Source organism: Mchenga conophoros, linkage group LG3, assembly GCF_057382185.1.
Source record: "Mchenga conophoros isolate Kocher_MC1m ecotype Shallow Benthic linkage group LG3, M_conophoros_male_GT1.1, whole genome shotgun sequence".
NCBI classification, from domain to species: domain Eukaryota; kingdom Metazoa; phylum Chordata; class Actinopteri; order Cichliformes; family Cichlidae; genus Mchenga; species Mchenga conophoros.
In genome coordinates this window covers 22,003,061-22,017,288 of record NC_140528.1, presented here as the reverse complement: position 1 = coordinate 22,017,288, position 14,228 = coordinate 22,003,061, and the positions used below count along the sequence as shown (strand labels likewise).

General features: G+C 42.6%; 2 protein-coding genes across 3 annotated transcripts in view; both read left to right on the top strand.

The window, feature by feature from the left end:
- LOC146577685 (protein NLRC3-like) overlaps window positions 1–14,228 on the top strand; it is a 98,052-nt gene that overhangs the window by 68,359 nt on the left and 15,465 nt on the right. The gene's annotated exons all lie outside the window — the stretch shown is intronic.
- On the top strand, window positions 292–12,395 carry LOC146577686 (protein NLRC3-like). The gene is made up of 7 exons (XM_085268266.1): window positions 292–667; window positions 1,413–1,544; window positions 1,629–1,721; window positions 5,975–6,053; window positions 6,450–6,678; window positions 6,820–8,611; window positions 12,200–12,395. Exons 2-7 carry the CDS (start codon window positions 1,456–1,458, stop codon window positions 12,393–12,395), a joined length of 2,478 nt encoding a protein of 825 aa, XP_085124392.1. The 5' UTR covers window positions 292–667; window positions 1,413–1,455.

Sequence of the window (14,228 nt, the reverse complement as noted above, 5' to 3'; positions counted from 1 at the left end):
GTCTCAAGCAGCAGTTTGAGGTGAAAATATGGATGCATGAAAGAGCAGCTGAGCCAAATGACAACTGAATTTCAACTATAAAAGATGATTTTCAGAAATATTTTACATTTTTTGAAGTTATTTTAGATTTGAATGAATCATGAATGAAGAAGCATTACCAGAAAAATTAAGAAGAAAAGACAACTTGAGTGAAAAACAAATGACACTGTGGCTTTATTTCTGTTAACTTCCTGAAAACCATGTGTGTTGTTATGTGTGTGATCAGCAAAAAGGGATAAGAAGCAGCACTACTGTAAAACTTAGCGTTGAAGCTCAAGTTTGGCAGATAACGGGTGGCAGGCGTGGCTCACACTTGACCACGGTGTTGGAGAAACTCTGAGCTCCGGGTCTTTATAATCACTCTGCGGAGCTCACAGAGACTGCAGGGAGGACAGGAGGACAGAGCAGACTTTGTGAATTATTTTTTATCTTAGATGTAATATAAATTCAACACAGGCCTCTGAGGAAAAGGATCGTGCTACAAACTTTCGTTTCTCTTCCAACAGAAAGCAGAGGAGTGGAGTTACTCAGAGACTGACTGGATTAAACACACCAAAGGTTTATATTCCAGTTGGACCGTATCTCTTACCAAGGTCTGCACTACGTATCAGGATTTGATCTTATTCAGGTAATATCAGGGTTCTTATAGGGGTTTGTTCACAATAGTAACTCATGTAGCCATTTTTCAGTCTCACTGACCAAACTTTTTACAACATGCTGCATTTTTAATAGTAAACTTCTGTTCAGTGCTTTTCCTGTCACACACTCATACATGTGTTTTGTCTGCAGCAGCAGCTGTGTTGTTGTTAGATTGTATTATCTGTTTAATCTCTTCAACATGGTTTTAGTTTTCTTTGTAAAGTCAGCAGCTCTGTCACTTTTCTCTGATTCCTCTTCTGCTCGACACTCAGCTGACACTCAGTTTCATTTCCACATTCATGAAGTTGTTGTCCAAGCGAATCACAGGCTCCATGATCGGTCAGCAAACTGTGTCCAGGCAGACAGGTTGGATAAGAATAACAGATTTATGTTTGATTACGCCCGTTTCCAATTCAGTTCCAGTCATTCCTGGCCCCAGGAGGTTGATGGGGGTGGGAGATGGGGGGCAGTGGGTTGTAAGCACAATGTAGATGAGTGGAGGCTTAATGTACTTAAACTTCCAGTCACAGTGAATCAGTGTGTGTCAGTGAATGCATCACGTGTGCTTCATGGCTCCATCTAGTGGACTGATAGTAGAAGTAGAGCAGCTGATGGCAGCTTCCTGTGCCTCACACTGCTGTCTGACTGCATTCAGCTGATATTTGGACAGCACACATGATGGAAAGGAGGATTTTGGTTTATGTGCACATGAATGATTTGTGTTTCCTCTGCAGGTGAAGGTAGAAAGTGTGTGTGAGCTGATGTGAATTGAGCAGCATGGATCAGTGTGAGGACAGAGAGGAGGGAGTCCCTCCCTCTAAAAGCACTCTGTGTGGGGAACATGAGAGCCAGACCAAAGCTCAGAGGTGAGATGACCATCTCTAACTGTCCATGACTCTTCTCCATGTCACAGCTCAGCACTCACATCACTGCTCCATCATTATTCACAGGAACCAGCCTGGACCTCCACCCAGCTCTGTGTCCTGTAAGAGTGACGTGTCTAAAGATGTCATCATTCATTTCAAAGTCTCTGCTGCAGAGAGGTGAGCTGTTAGGAACATGAACTCTCTGATTTAAATGATTTTGATGTTTCCTGGTTTCTAAAATGCATCTCTGTAGCAGAGCAGTGTCTCCAAGGACACACAGGCTCAGCTGTAACTGTCAGTTTATCTGGTTTAAGACACATTTGGACACAATTGGCTGTTTTTAACTATGTATTTTAATCAGAGGTGTAAATCTAGACCTCACACATCTGGATCCTAAACTATGATAGAAACAGCTGCTAGCAGTGGGTAGTTTGACTTTGATACGCTGCTCTAGAAAGCAAACAAAGGTTTGTGCAGCTCCTCTTCAGAAAAGTGTTCAGAGAGCAGCTGCTGTATTAGACAAAGGCTCGTCGTGTGAGCCCAGATGTGTGTAACAGCTGGATGAAGGAGAACCATCACAGTCGCGTCTCCATCCCGCCTTTATTAATGAACTTCCTGTTGCTTGCAGATGACAGGAACACAAAGTGTTTGTGCCACGTGATGCTGCAGGATTTGTTAACGTGTCCATGATGGTAACATCTCCTCGTCTAACTGCAAACACATGAGCGCTCCTAACGGCAGCTATCACAGCCACACAGGCAGACTGTGTCTCACTGTTGCATTCAGGGACATTTGTTTTCCTGTAAAAAGCTGAACTCTAATCTAAGAGGACTGTTACTGACAGGAAACAGCTGCATTATCTGCAGTCTGTGTGACCACAGCTGCTTCAATCACTTCATCAGAGAATTGATCATTGAATAAAACATGTTTGTGTCTGCAGAGGTCAGAGGTCACAGTCTGCAGGATCCAGCTGTCCATCTGTGAGGAGTGACTGGTCCAAAGTTTATCCTCCAGACTTCAGTGCTGAACCTGGACCAACGAGGTCAGAGACCTGTGATGACTCCTTTACATGTTTGTGTTTTCCTGGATAAATATGACCAAAGATTCATTAAAAAGGTAAAAAATATTACAGGTGTTCTTACAGGTCTTAATCACAGAGGTCTGATAAGTCTGGTGACTTTCACACTCAGCAATTTTGCTGCCTTTTATTTTATATTGGCCTTTTTAAAGCCCTTCAAAGTCTCCCACATTCATACAGAGCTTTTAACACCAAACTCCTTTACAGTCCTTCTCCTCTCACACACGATCACACGACTGATTTGTCTGCAGCAGCTGTGTTACTGCTAGTATTTTATTATGTGTGTAATCTCCTCATATTGTTCCTGTGGTTTAGTTTGACTTCCTTCTGCAAACTCAGCTGCTCTGTTGCTGATACACGTCTCCATGAATATGATTGATCAGATGCTGCCGACACCATGTGTTTCATGTGAGCGCTCAGCTGAAACCCTGGGTTGACTTATCGAGTTAATAACAAGCTTCACGTGACTGTGAATGCTAAAGTGAATCAGATAAAGGAAAGAGACCCTGCTAATGTTGGACTCACTTCTTAGTGTAGATCCCAGGAGGAAGTTCAACATAGCCATTCTTTGTGCTAGCTCGACCAAACCTGAGACCACAGTGCAGGATAATGATCATCATCTGTCTCTGTCAAGGACATTTAAAATCCACAAATAACAAACATAATTATATTTGATCATTAAAAATGATGATTAAACAAAGTGTCAAACATACTTAAGTAGAAGGACTGATGTTTGTGTTAAAATACCCTCTTAAAGCTGAAATACTGATTCAACTTCTTTACTCAAGTAAAGGTAAAAGAGTACAGGCTCTGAAATGTACTCACAGTATTAAAGTAAAAACGCCATCTTTGAAGGAAATTTCTGCCAGTTTTTGTGCAAAGTTACCTGAATTTCTACCTCCAACATTAATATGAGAAAATTATCTGAACTTTTATTCTAATGAATTTAATCAGCTTGAACATTTTGTAGCACAAAAGTAGAAAAAACCCAAAGGGAATCAAAAATAGCTCCGTTTGCTGTTGCCTGCATTGTAGATGGGCGGCTTTGCCTCAACACCTAAACAGGAAAATGAGTTTAGTCAAGTATTAAAGTGGGATTGAAGAGGTCAGGAAACCAAAGATCAGGTGTTGTGGTGCAGCATGGTCACAAGAATCATTTAGAAATGGGTCAAAATATTTTCTCTTCTAGATTTTTTGCACAGTCTGATGTGCTGCTGCTCTGAGGTTTACTGCTCTCTGTGTGCTTAGAAAACTGTGAGGTACAAGTAGATTTGACACAAGTTATAATGGCTGATTTCCATATAACGGTGGAATACAGGGACTTAATTGTTAAGTAAGAAGAAAGTTTGAAGCCTAATCTTGAAAGTAGAGATAGTGTCTGTCTCCTGAATCCAAACTGGAAGCTGGTTCCACAGAAGAGGGGCCTGAAAACTGAAGGCTCTGCCTCCCATTCTACTTTTAAATACTCTAGGAACAACAAGTAGGCCTGCAGAGCGAGAGCGAAGTGCTCTAATAGGGTGATATGGTACTACAAGGTCATTAAGATAAGATGGGGCCTGATTATTTAAGACCTTGAATGTGAGGAGCAGGATTTTGAATTCAATTCTTGATTTAACAGGAAGTCAATGAAGGGAAGCCAAAACAGGAGAAATCTGCTCTCTTTCTAGTCCCTGTCAGGACTCTTGCTGCAGCATTTTGGATTAGCTGAAGGCTTTTCAGGGAGTTTTTAGGACATCCTGATAATAATGAATTACAGTCGTCCAGCCTGGAAGTAATAAATGCATGAACTAGTTTTTCAGCGTCACTCCGAGACAGGATATTTCTAACTTTAGAGATGTTGCGCAAATGGAAGAACGCAGTCTTACATATTTGTTTAATATGTGCGTTGAAGGACATGTCCTGGTCAAAAATGACTCCAAGGTTCCTCACAGTGTTACTGGAGGCCACACTGCCCCTCTGATTGTCTCCCCCCAACTACTCTTTCAAGGATTGTCAGGTTGGAGATTGGCCTATAATTAGCTAAGACAGCTGGGTCTAGGGATGCTTTTTAAGTAAAGGTTTAACTACAGCCAGCTAGGGATGGGTACCGTTTAAATTTGTAAACCTGCTAAATCAGAATCAGTTGCTGATGATTGCTTTTTTCTTTTACATTAATCACATATAATCTTAACTCAAAGTGAACATAGACTTGATTGCTCAGATCAGCCAATTCAAAATGCTAATTCAATCAACTCTGAGTTCATGGCTAGACTCAGTTTGTTGGCCCTGCACCTTAAAACTATTCCCTGTTTGTCCCTCATGTTTTTTGGATATTGTTTTCACATCTTATGTCACGGCTAGCGGGGCGAGCCATGTCGAATTTAATAAAGAACCCAAGATGCCGACACTGCTGTGAAGTGAGTGAGCTTTATTGAAACGGTGAAGTGCAGTGAAGATGGCCTGTGCAGAAGCTAAGATAACCTCTACTGAAAAAACTACAAAACTAACCTGAAACCTTAAGCGGAGACACGGGGAGACAACACAGACGAACCAGCAACAAGCAGGAGAAAACAAAGGGCTCATATACACAAAAGAGCCATCAGGGAATGAGAAAAGGGAGACACAGCAGGATTCATTGGACATAACCAGACAAGGGGAAGCAAAAGTAGACACACTAACATAGGACATGGCACTGTCAAAATAAAACAGGAAGTGAACACAGAGACACAATACTAACACAGTACAGAGGGAACACAGAAACCAAAACCTCAGAACTAGAAAATCTTAATCAGAATGAAATTGTAACAAAAGACAATAACAATCAAAACAAAACCACTGAGTCCACAGACTCGGGACATACATCGGCTCAAACTGTGGTCATAAATATTTTGTACTTGTAAATCAGACTGTGTAGTTGTGAACTGAGTTTTGTAACATTGTGAAACAAAATATCTGGAAAGTTTATGTTTTTGCGTTCATTGATTTGTGTGTGCAAAAATGTAAAAATGTAATAAATGTAAGAAACATTAGAACTACTTTTGCTGACACAAAGTTTGGCGAGCACTGCAAGTTGGCACTTTAAACCAGTCACTGATATAAAGAGAGCACCTTGTTCCAGGGCATCTGAGCATGGAGGGAAAGCTTTATGCAGGAGATGGTAAGAGCTGTTGGGACTAAAGAAACTGAGCAGAAAACTACAGACATCTGGAAACTGAGTTGTTAGTTCTCAGTGGGATCAGCAGGACTAGCAAAGCTTCACCATGACAGTCATCTGATTGACTGAACCCATCTAAACATCACTTCATGGACCTTTAGCTTGTGTCTGTGTGTGGACAGACATAACATGAGCTAATTATACATTACTCCTCCACAGAGTGGACCAGCAGAGAGCAGAGGTTTCCACTGGTCAGTCTGCACAGCAGCATCAAACACACCTGGACTCTGTGGTTATGGTTTGTAGTACTACGTTTACATTTGTTCTTTTCAGTCACCTCTATGCTGCACTTTGTGGACCAGAGGATTGTCAGTGTGTCCAACATAAGTCAGAGTTTGGGCTCCATGATTTCAGTCAGATTGGGGTGACTGTAGCTCAGGAGGGGAGCAGGTCAGCTACTAGTTAGGTTTGTGAATCAAACCCTGGCTGGCAAATGTACTGGGTAACGTACTAAACCCAAGCTGCCCTCTGATGCATCCATCAGAGTGTGAAAGAAAGTATTTAAGCATAGAACAATGTGCTTGGTTGAATGAGGCATGTTGTATAAATGCTTTGTGTGCACAGAGTATCAAAGAGAGCTATATAAGAACCAGTCCATTTACCACTGGGTAATTCATATAGTCTTCTTTTCCAGCGGCTGGAGGACAACATCACCATGTTTGTGAAGAACGAGCTGAAGAAGATCCAGAAGCTTCTGAGTCCAGATCACCCAGAAACTTTAAAGAGCCAGATGGAGGATGAGGAGATGTTTGAAGGTGAGGATGAAGATGAAAGAAAGAGCTGCAGAGAAGCATTTCTGAAGATCACACTCCACTTCTTGAGGAGACTTAAGCAGCATGAGATGGCTGACCATCTGCAGAGCAGTAAGAGAATTTCTCTAAAGACTGAATATTGATCTTTCCTAATAGCTCAAGAAATGGACCAATAGACATTCATCCTTTCAGGGTACTGAAAGGCTATGATATTTATTGTATAATATTTTTTTCTGAATTTCTTACCTTCAGAAATATTTGCTTCACTCCGTAAACGTGAACTTAAAGCCCAACTGAAGAAGAAATTCCAGTGTGTGTTTGAGGGCATCGCTAAAGCAGGAAGCCCAACCCTCCTGAATCAGATCTACACAGAGCTCTACATCACAGAGGGAGGGACTGCAGAGGTCAATGAGGAACATGAGGTCAGACAGATTGAAACAGCATCCAGGAAACCAGACAGACCAGAAACAACAATCAGACAAGAAGACATCTTTAAAGCCTCACCTGGAAGAGACGAACCAATCAGAACAGTGCTGACAAAGGGAGTGGCTGGCATTGGGAAAACAGTCTTAACACAGAAATACAGCCTGGACTGGGCTGAAGACAAAGCCAACCAGGACATCCAGTTCATATTTCCATTCACTTTCAGAGAGCTGAATGTGCTGAAAGAGGAAAAGTTCAGCTTGGTGGAACTTGTTCATCACTTCTTTAATCAAACTAACGAATCAGGAATCTGCAGGCTTGAAGACTTCCAGGTTGTGTTCATACTTGATGGTCTGGATGAGTGTCGACTTAATTTGGACTTCAACAAAACTAAAATCCTGACTGAAACAAGAAAGTCCACCTCATTGGATGAGCTGCTGACAAACCTCATCAGAGGGAACCTGCTCCCTTCTGCTCGCCTTTGGATAACAACACGACCTGCAGCAGCCAATCAGATCCCTCCTCAGTGTGTCGACATGGTGACAGAGGTGAGAGGGTTCACTGACCCACAGAAGGAGGAGTACTTCAGGAAGAGATTCAGAGATAAGGAGCAGGCCAGCAGGATCATCTCCCACATCAAGAAAGCTCGAAGCCTCCACATCATGTGTCACATCCCAGTCTTCTGCTGGATCACTGCTACAGTTCTGGAGGATGTGCTGGAAACCAGAGAGGGAGCAGAGCTGCCCAACACCCTGACTGAGATGTACATCCACTTCCTGGTGGTTCAGGCCAAAGTCAAGAGTATCAAATATGATGGAGGAGCTGAGACAGATCCACACTGGAGTCCAGAGAGCAGGAAGATGATTGAGTCACTGGGAAAACTGGCTTTTGATCAGCTGCAGAAAGGAAACCTGATCTTCTATGAACCAGACCTGACAGAGTGTGGCATCGATATCAGAGCAGCCTCAGTGTACTCAGGAGTGTTCACACAGATCTTTAAAGAGGAGAAACAACTGTACCAGGACAAGGTGTTCTGCTTTGTTCATCTCAGTGTTCAGGAGTTTCTGGCTGCTCTTCATGTCCACCTGACCTTCATCAACTCTGGACTCAATCTGCTGGAAGAGCAACAAACAACTTGGAAGGTGTTTCAAACAAGAAAATCTTCAGAGAAATACTTCTACCAGTGTGCTGTGGACAAGGCCTTACAGAGCCCCAATGGACACCTGGACTTGTTCCTTCGTTTTCTCTTGGGTCTGAAGACTAATCAAACTAATTTGCAAGGCCTGATGACACAAACAGGAAGTAGCTCACAGACCAATCAAGAAGCAGTTCAGTACATCAAGAAGAAGCTCAGTGAGAATCTGTCTGCAGAGAAAAGCATCAATCTGTTTCACTGTCTGAATGAACTGAATGATCGTTCTCTAGTGGAGGAGATCCAACAGTCCCTGAGATCAGGACGTCTCTCCACAGATGAACTGTCTCCTGCTCAGTGGTCAGCTCTGGTCTTCATCTTACTGTCTTCAGAAAAAGATCTGGATGTGTTTGACCTGCAGAAATACTCTGCTTCAGAGGAGGCTCTTCTGAGGCTGCTGCCAGTGGTCAAAGCCTGTAAAAAAGTTCTGTAAGTTATAAAGTTTTTATTATTTAATTTGATTGGTATGTTATGGAAAAACACACTGCCATCAACTTCTGTTTTGTTTTGTCAAAATCACTGTAATATAATCACTGTACCTTTATATACACGTGACTTGTATTAATGCTGCTGCCCTCTTGTGGCTAAAGTGTAATTATGTTATTGTTATTAGGGAGGATTTGAGAGTAACATGCCATATGAGAGCATGAGGGTGGGAATGGATGTTTGTATCTGTGTGTGCCTGTATATCTGTGTCTATATGTCAGGTTGGGTGTCAGGCGCCACCTCTCTGGGGACATCTCAGGCCCTCCAAGGTTTGGAGGCGTATCTCCCCCTACCACCACTTCCCCTGCCAGTGGCGGACCCCCTCAGACATCGGTGCGTTGGTGGTTCTTTGTGTCCGGGGATGGGCGTCCAGGTACACACCGGCTCACTCCTTGGCGGCCGCTTATCGGGGCCTGGAGCCTGGGGCTCGCTCGGGCCACTTCGGAGGTGGGGTGCCCCCGGCCTCTCGGCCTGGGGCTTGGTCACTCAGGCGCAGCTGGCTGCTGGCGGAGCTCACGGGCGCGTCACTGCAACTCCCCCTGGCTTCTGCTCCGCGGCTGCTGAGTGAGCCCTCATCTGGGACTCTCCTCAGCTCTTTCTGGGACAGTGGCGCAGCTGCCCCTCTGTTGGTCTTCCTTGGTCTCTTGTGTTCTGGGGGCCTCTGGATGTCTGGAGTTTTGATCTCCTCCACACCTGCTTCATGCCCTGGAGGACGGGGCTGTGGCCCCCCCACACCCTCTAGCAGATTATTACATGAAGGAACCTTTTAAAAAACAAAAAACAAGCGCGTCCATGCTCACAGGTGTACACACGGGTGATCACACCCACAAACTACACCCTTTTTGGCTCCTACCTCAAAGCACACTGTGTTCTGTTGATCTTATGTGCTGCACAATAATGTTTAACATTTAGTATTTACTGTCATATTCCCATATATCATTGTGATGTTGTTTATTCTATTACTCTTGTTCTCTTCTGCTTGCTTTCTTTTTTCTTTCTCAGCAGGTGATCCAGGTGATTGATATATGAATTTTTTTTTCTCTGCCCGTTCTGTTGGTTCTTGTCTTTTGCCCTTCTCCCCCGTCCCTCTTCTCAGCTGTTTCTCTTTCCCTCTTTCTTTCTCCCCTTCTTTCCCCCAGTCAAGTCTGTCCCGTATTCAGTAAGTGAAAATAAAATAAACAATAAAAGGTGAATCAAATGGACCATTACGGCAAGGCTGGGATGGTCAGTTTGGTAAAGTAAATCCGTTGGGCATCTTTCTTTGCCTTTAGACAACAATTCTGATGGCAAAAGAGCCAAACGGGACAGGCCAAAAAAAAAAAAACAACAAAAAAAACAAACAAAGAGAGTAACATGCCAAGTGAGTCAGCACCTTCACTTTAGCTTAAAAATCCAAATTCTTACGTCATCAGTTATAGTTGCATGTATTCATTATCATAATTTAACCTTTAATATTGATGTCTTAAATTTATTTTGATTAAACTAGCAATAATTTTATGGTTTATTAAATAAATACATCACTAATGAATCATTTATTTCAGTAATTAATTAAAAAATATATTGATAATGAATTATCAGTTAATTTCATTTAAAATAATTCATTATTTATTTATGTACAATTCAAATTAGTTAATTGCATATTTTGTTGGTTTGTTTTCTATTTTAATTATTTTACTGACACATTTAATGAATTATTTAATGATGTATTTATTTAATTCACGTTGCTACTCCTGGCCCTGCATCACTGTTCATAAATACATTTTATTTGTCAGCTTCACCCATCAAAGTCAGGGGGCGGGGTTAATGCTGATCAAGTCAAAACCATTGCTTTGGTCTGGTGGGCGTTCTTTTAGTGGGCTTTTCTCAATACTAAGTAGGCCTACACACCAGGGTTTGGACATGTGTGGACCCAAACTATACTTAAACTTTTAATATTTTCTAGACAAGAATGTAGTGGCATAATCTTTAACCTCTTTTGGCTCCAAACAGAAGTGACAGACTTGAGCAGGGTTCATTTAAAGGCTGACAGAAGTGGAGTGGTGACGGGGAGATGTTTGACAGGACAGTGTTTCAGCCTCCACAGGTTCATGTTGTGCTCCATCAGTCAGTGAAGATGAAGTCAGTGCTGATGAGGCTGTAGAGTGTGTGAGGGATGTGAATGAGGATGATGAAGATCTGATGATAGCAGATAAAAACAGGCTGCAGAGACTTTGAGCCATACAGGGCACACAGTGTGTGTACAGAACAGCTGAAATCATTATGGAGGCCTCACTGGAATATGGAAGCATCACAGTACAGCTTCAGTGAAGCATTAAAGTCTCTGATATGAGATGAGAAATGAAGCAGCCAGAGCTTTTTCATGAGTGGAAATCCACTGTGACTGTGAGCTGCTGCTACAGCCTCCAGATTAGCCAGCAGCTCATCCTGCTCAACATTTTCTCACCAACTTTAATGGAAGTGTGATGTTTTCAGCTGGAGTGATGGTCAGGGTGGCCTCCCTCTCCTCTTCTTCTCCTCTTCCTCTTTCATTTGTAAAGCCACTTCTGCTGCTTTCATTCATTTGGAAGTCCTGTAGCTGAGTTTGGGAGAGACTAACAGCCTCGGCAGCAGAGGGGAGAAAGGCTGTAACACCACCACTTTACTCTGTTCTACCTGTCACATCATTTTATCAGGAAACAAATGTGCTGATGTTTTTACTATGTTTGTCTTGAAGATGTAAGAAGATCACATGGTGCTTTTTATTATTGTGTTGGTTTGTTTGCTGTCTCTTGGATGGAGCCCAGCTGTGCGTGGCCCCTGGGCCTGTGGTCAGAGTGTGTGCTGGATAATCCGGCCCAGGATGAGGCCAAACTGACATGGGATGAAATGTCTGTCACATAATTGAGCTTAGTGTAGTTTCATTTCTGCACAATTTAAAAACAACCAAAACTTTGTTCTGTCTTTTCTATGTTATACTGTAGACTTTCTTTGATACTGTGTCCAAAAGGAGCAGCTTTTACTTTTTGTTTCCTCTTCAGGTTGGATGATGGAAGCAAATGAGTGTGTGATGTTCTTTCAGTGTTGCACTTTGTAGACGCTCCCTGAGCACTGGTCTCACAGCCAGCTGCACATAGAGACCAGTGTTGTTAGTCCAGGTCAGAAGATGACTTGTTGGAATGAAAATGAGCTTGTAGTTTGTCTGCTTTAATAATGTGACTGGAAAAAGGTGTTGGACTTCAAATATGTCCATTTCTTTCACACTTCACCTTTAAAAGTGAAGCCTTGTGGTTCCTGGAAGGAAAAACACGACTTTTTCAAGTCTTTGTCCTGTTTTTATGAGAAATGTACGACTTTAATGTGAAACATTCAGAGTTTTTTTCTCTTGTTGTGTTTGTTTGAAGCTGCTTCCTGTTGGCTTCAGCTGTTTGGAGTTTCCATTTTCTAAACTTCTACATTCTGAACCTTCTTCAGCTCTGAACAGATGATGAAACACTGAATGATTTCAAGCTCACACTTTGTCTAATAAACTTACATCTTTCATTCTTTATACAGATTGAGGGGCTGTGGTTTGTCAGAGATCAGCTGTGATTATCTGGCAGCAGCACTGAAGTCCAACCCCTCCCATCTGAGACAGCTGGACCTGAGCCTGAACAACAAGCTGCAGGATTCAGGAGTGAAGCATCTGTGTGGTTTCCTGGAGAGTCCAGGATGTGGACTTGAAACTCTGAGGTCAGTCAGCATGTTTTAGTTGTGCTGAGATGAAGATGATGTGAAAGTTGTGCTGACACTAAACTGCAGACATCAGGCTGATATTATACTGATCCACACTGAGGATCTTCATGGTAAAGTCTGTTTTCTTCTTCTCTGGTTTAGTCCATTGACTGCAGCAGAACAATGTTCACATTTCAAACAGTGAGACTCAACGTATGGCCCGCGGCCCACACGCGGCCTGCCCACCTTCCCTGATTCAGAGAGAGGGGACCCTGATTAACTGTATAGTGTTCTTCCTCACAGTTCTAAGTATCAGACACAACAATGAATAATCCACAGCTGACTGTCTTTAGCAGGTCAAAGGTCACGGCACACAGCAGACAGTGGGAAATATTATAATTCTGATCATTTATCAGCACATATCCATATGTATAAAAACAAAGCTGACACTGTGAGACTTGATCAGAGGTGTGATCATCACAACAGAGGCCTTTGTGTCAAAGTCACTGAGGATCAAACAGAAACACATGAAGCAGATTTTCCTGTTCTGGCTTTTTATAGCAGAAAACCTTCAAAATATTCTGCAGTCCATCAAAAACTGAAGCAAACCATTAATCAACATGTGAACATGAGCTGATGCTGCTGAAGGGAAGCAAAGTTACAGAGGTTTGATTACAGACACAGCTGAGAGTTTGTAATCTGTCATCATTTTAAAAGGTTTAAATTTCTTCAGTATTGAACAGCAGAAATGAGGCTTTGTTTTGGGAGGCCGACAGCAGTGAACACAACAGCAGACTGGTGCGTAATAAGCAGTGAATAATGCAGGAAACAGATTTTTGAAGGTAAACTGTTCTTGAAGTACACTGAGAGAGAGAGAGCTGTGCAGGAAGTAAACGTCAAAGTCAGAGAGAATTCATGACGATGTTCATCAAACGTAAAGCGTAGTTTGGATCTTCTTCTGCTGCTGGTTCACTCAGTTTTGCTTGGAGACAGATTGTTATGGCCCGTCTAGGCGCGGCCAGACCACAACATAAAGGGTGATCCATCCCCGTCCAACCCCAAGCAGCACGTCACACACTTAATACTTTGTAACAGTGATTTATTTACAATGAGTGCAGTTAAACAAAGGAAGGGACCATATCATAACTTCAGGGTGAACCCAAGGCCAAAACAACAGACATAAGGTAGCCTATCTCAGGAATAAATACAACTTACCTACGCAAAAAGAACTAACTCAAACGACAATCACTTTCCTCCCTGCCTAACAAAAACAGGAGAAAACTGATCAAACAAAAAGGCGGTCCACCCCTACATGCTCTTACATTAACCAACATAGTGACACAGTTAACGGTCTGCCGGTTGGGTTGGGCCAAGGATGAATGACATGGCAGTCCCTGGAGGTATCTGCTTATCTGCTGCCAGCCATCCACCCTGGATGCACCAATCATGGAGGAGCACCTGCAAACTCAAATTTACATATAATTACGACAACAGTCGTAACACTGATGAAACCTGAAGCTTCAGGATTTGTGAGCTGTCCACTTTCAGCCCCGACGGCGTTTCCGTGTACGTGCCGTCGAGTGAACGATCCACGCTCTGTGTTTCCATCTTTGTGTGTTTAGCTGCTCTCATTTACTGTTTTATCCTCTAATGCTGGCTAATGTCAGCTGGTCCATGTGCAGCTGGCTGTGAGGCTCAGGGAGGGTCTACAAAGTGCAACACTGAAAGAACATCATCCATAAATATTGAGTAATAACTGGACTCTCATACAGCGAGACTCAAATGCCTTTAAACATCAGCTTATCCTGCTGATCCAAGTCCAACACTGAGTTTGTAAAAACATGTTTGTCAATCATTTTGTTTGGTTTCT

Coding starts and splice junctions, on each gene's coding strand:
- LOC146577686 (XM_085268266.1), top strand. CDS start 1,456: ATGGATCAGTGTGAGGACAGAGAGGAGGGAGTCCCTCCCTCTAAAAGC. Junction 1,545..1,628: donor AGCCAGACCAAAGCTCAGAG/GTGAGATGACCA, acceptor CATTATTCACAG/GAACCAGCCTGGACCTCCAC. Junction 6,679..6,819: donor GGCTGACCATCTGCAGAGCA/GTAAGAGAATTT, acceptor TCTTACCTTCAG/AAATATTTGCTTCACTCCGT.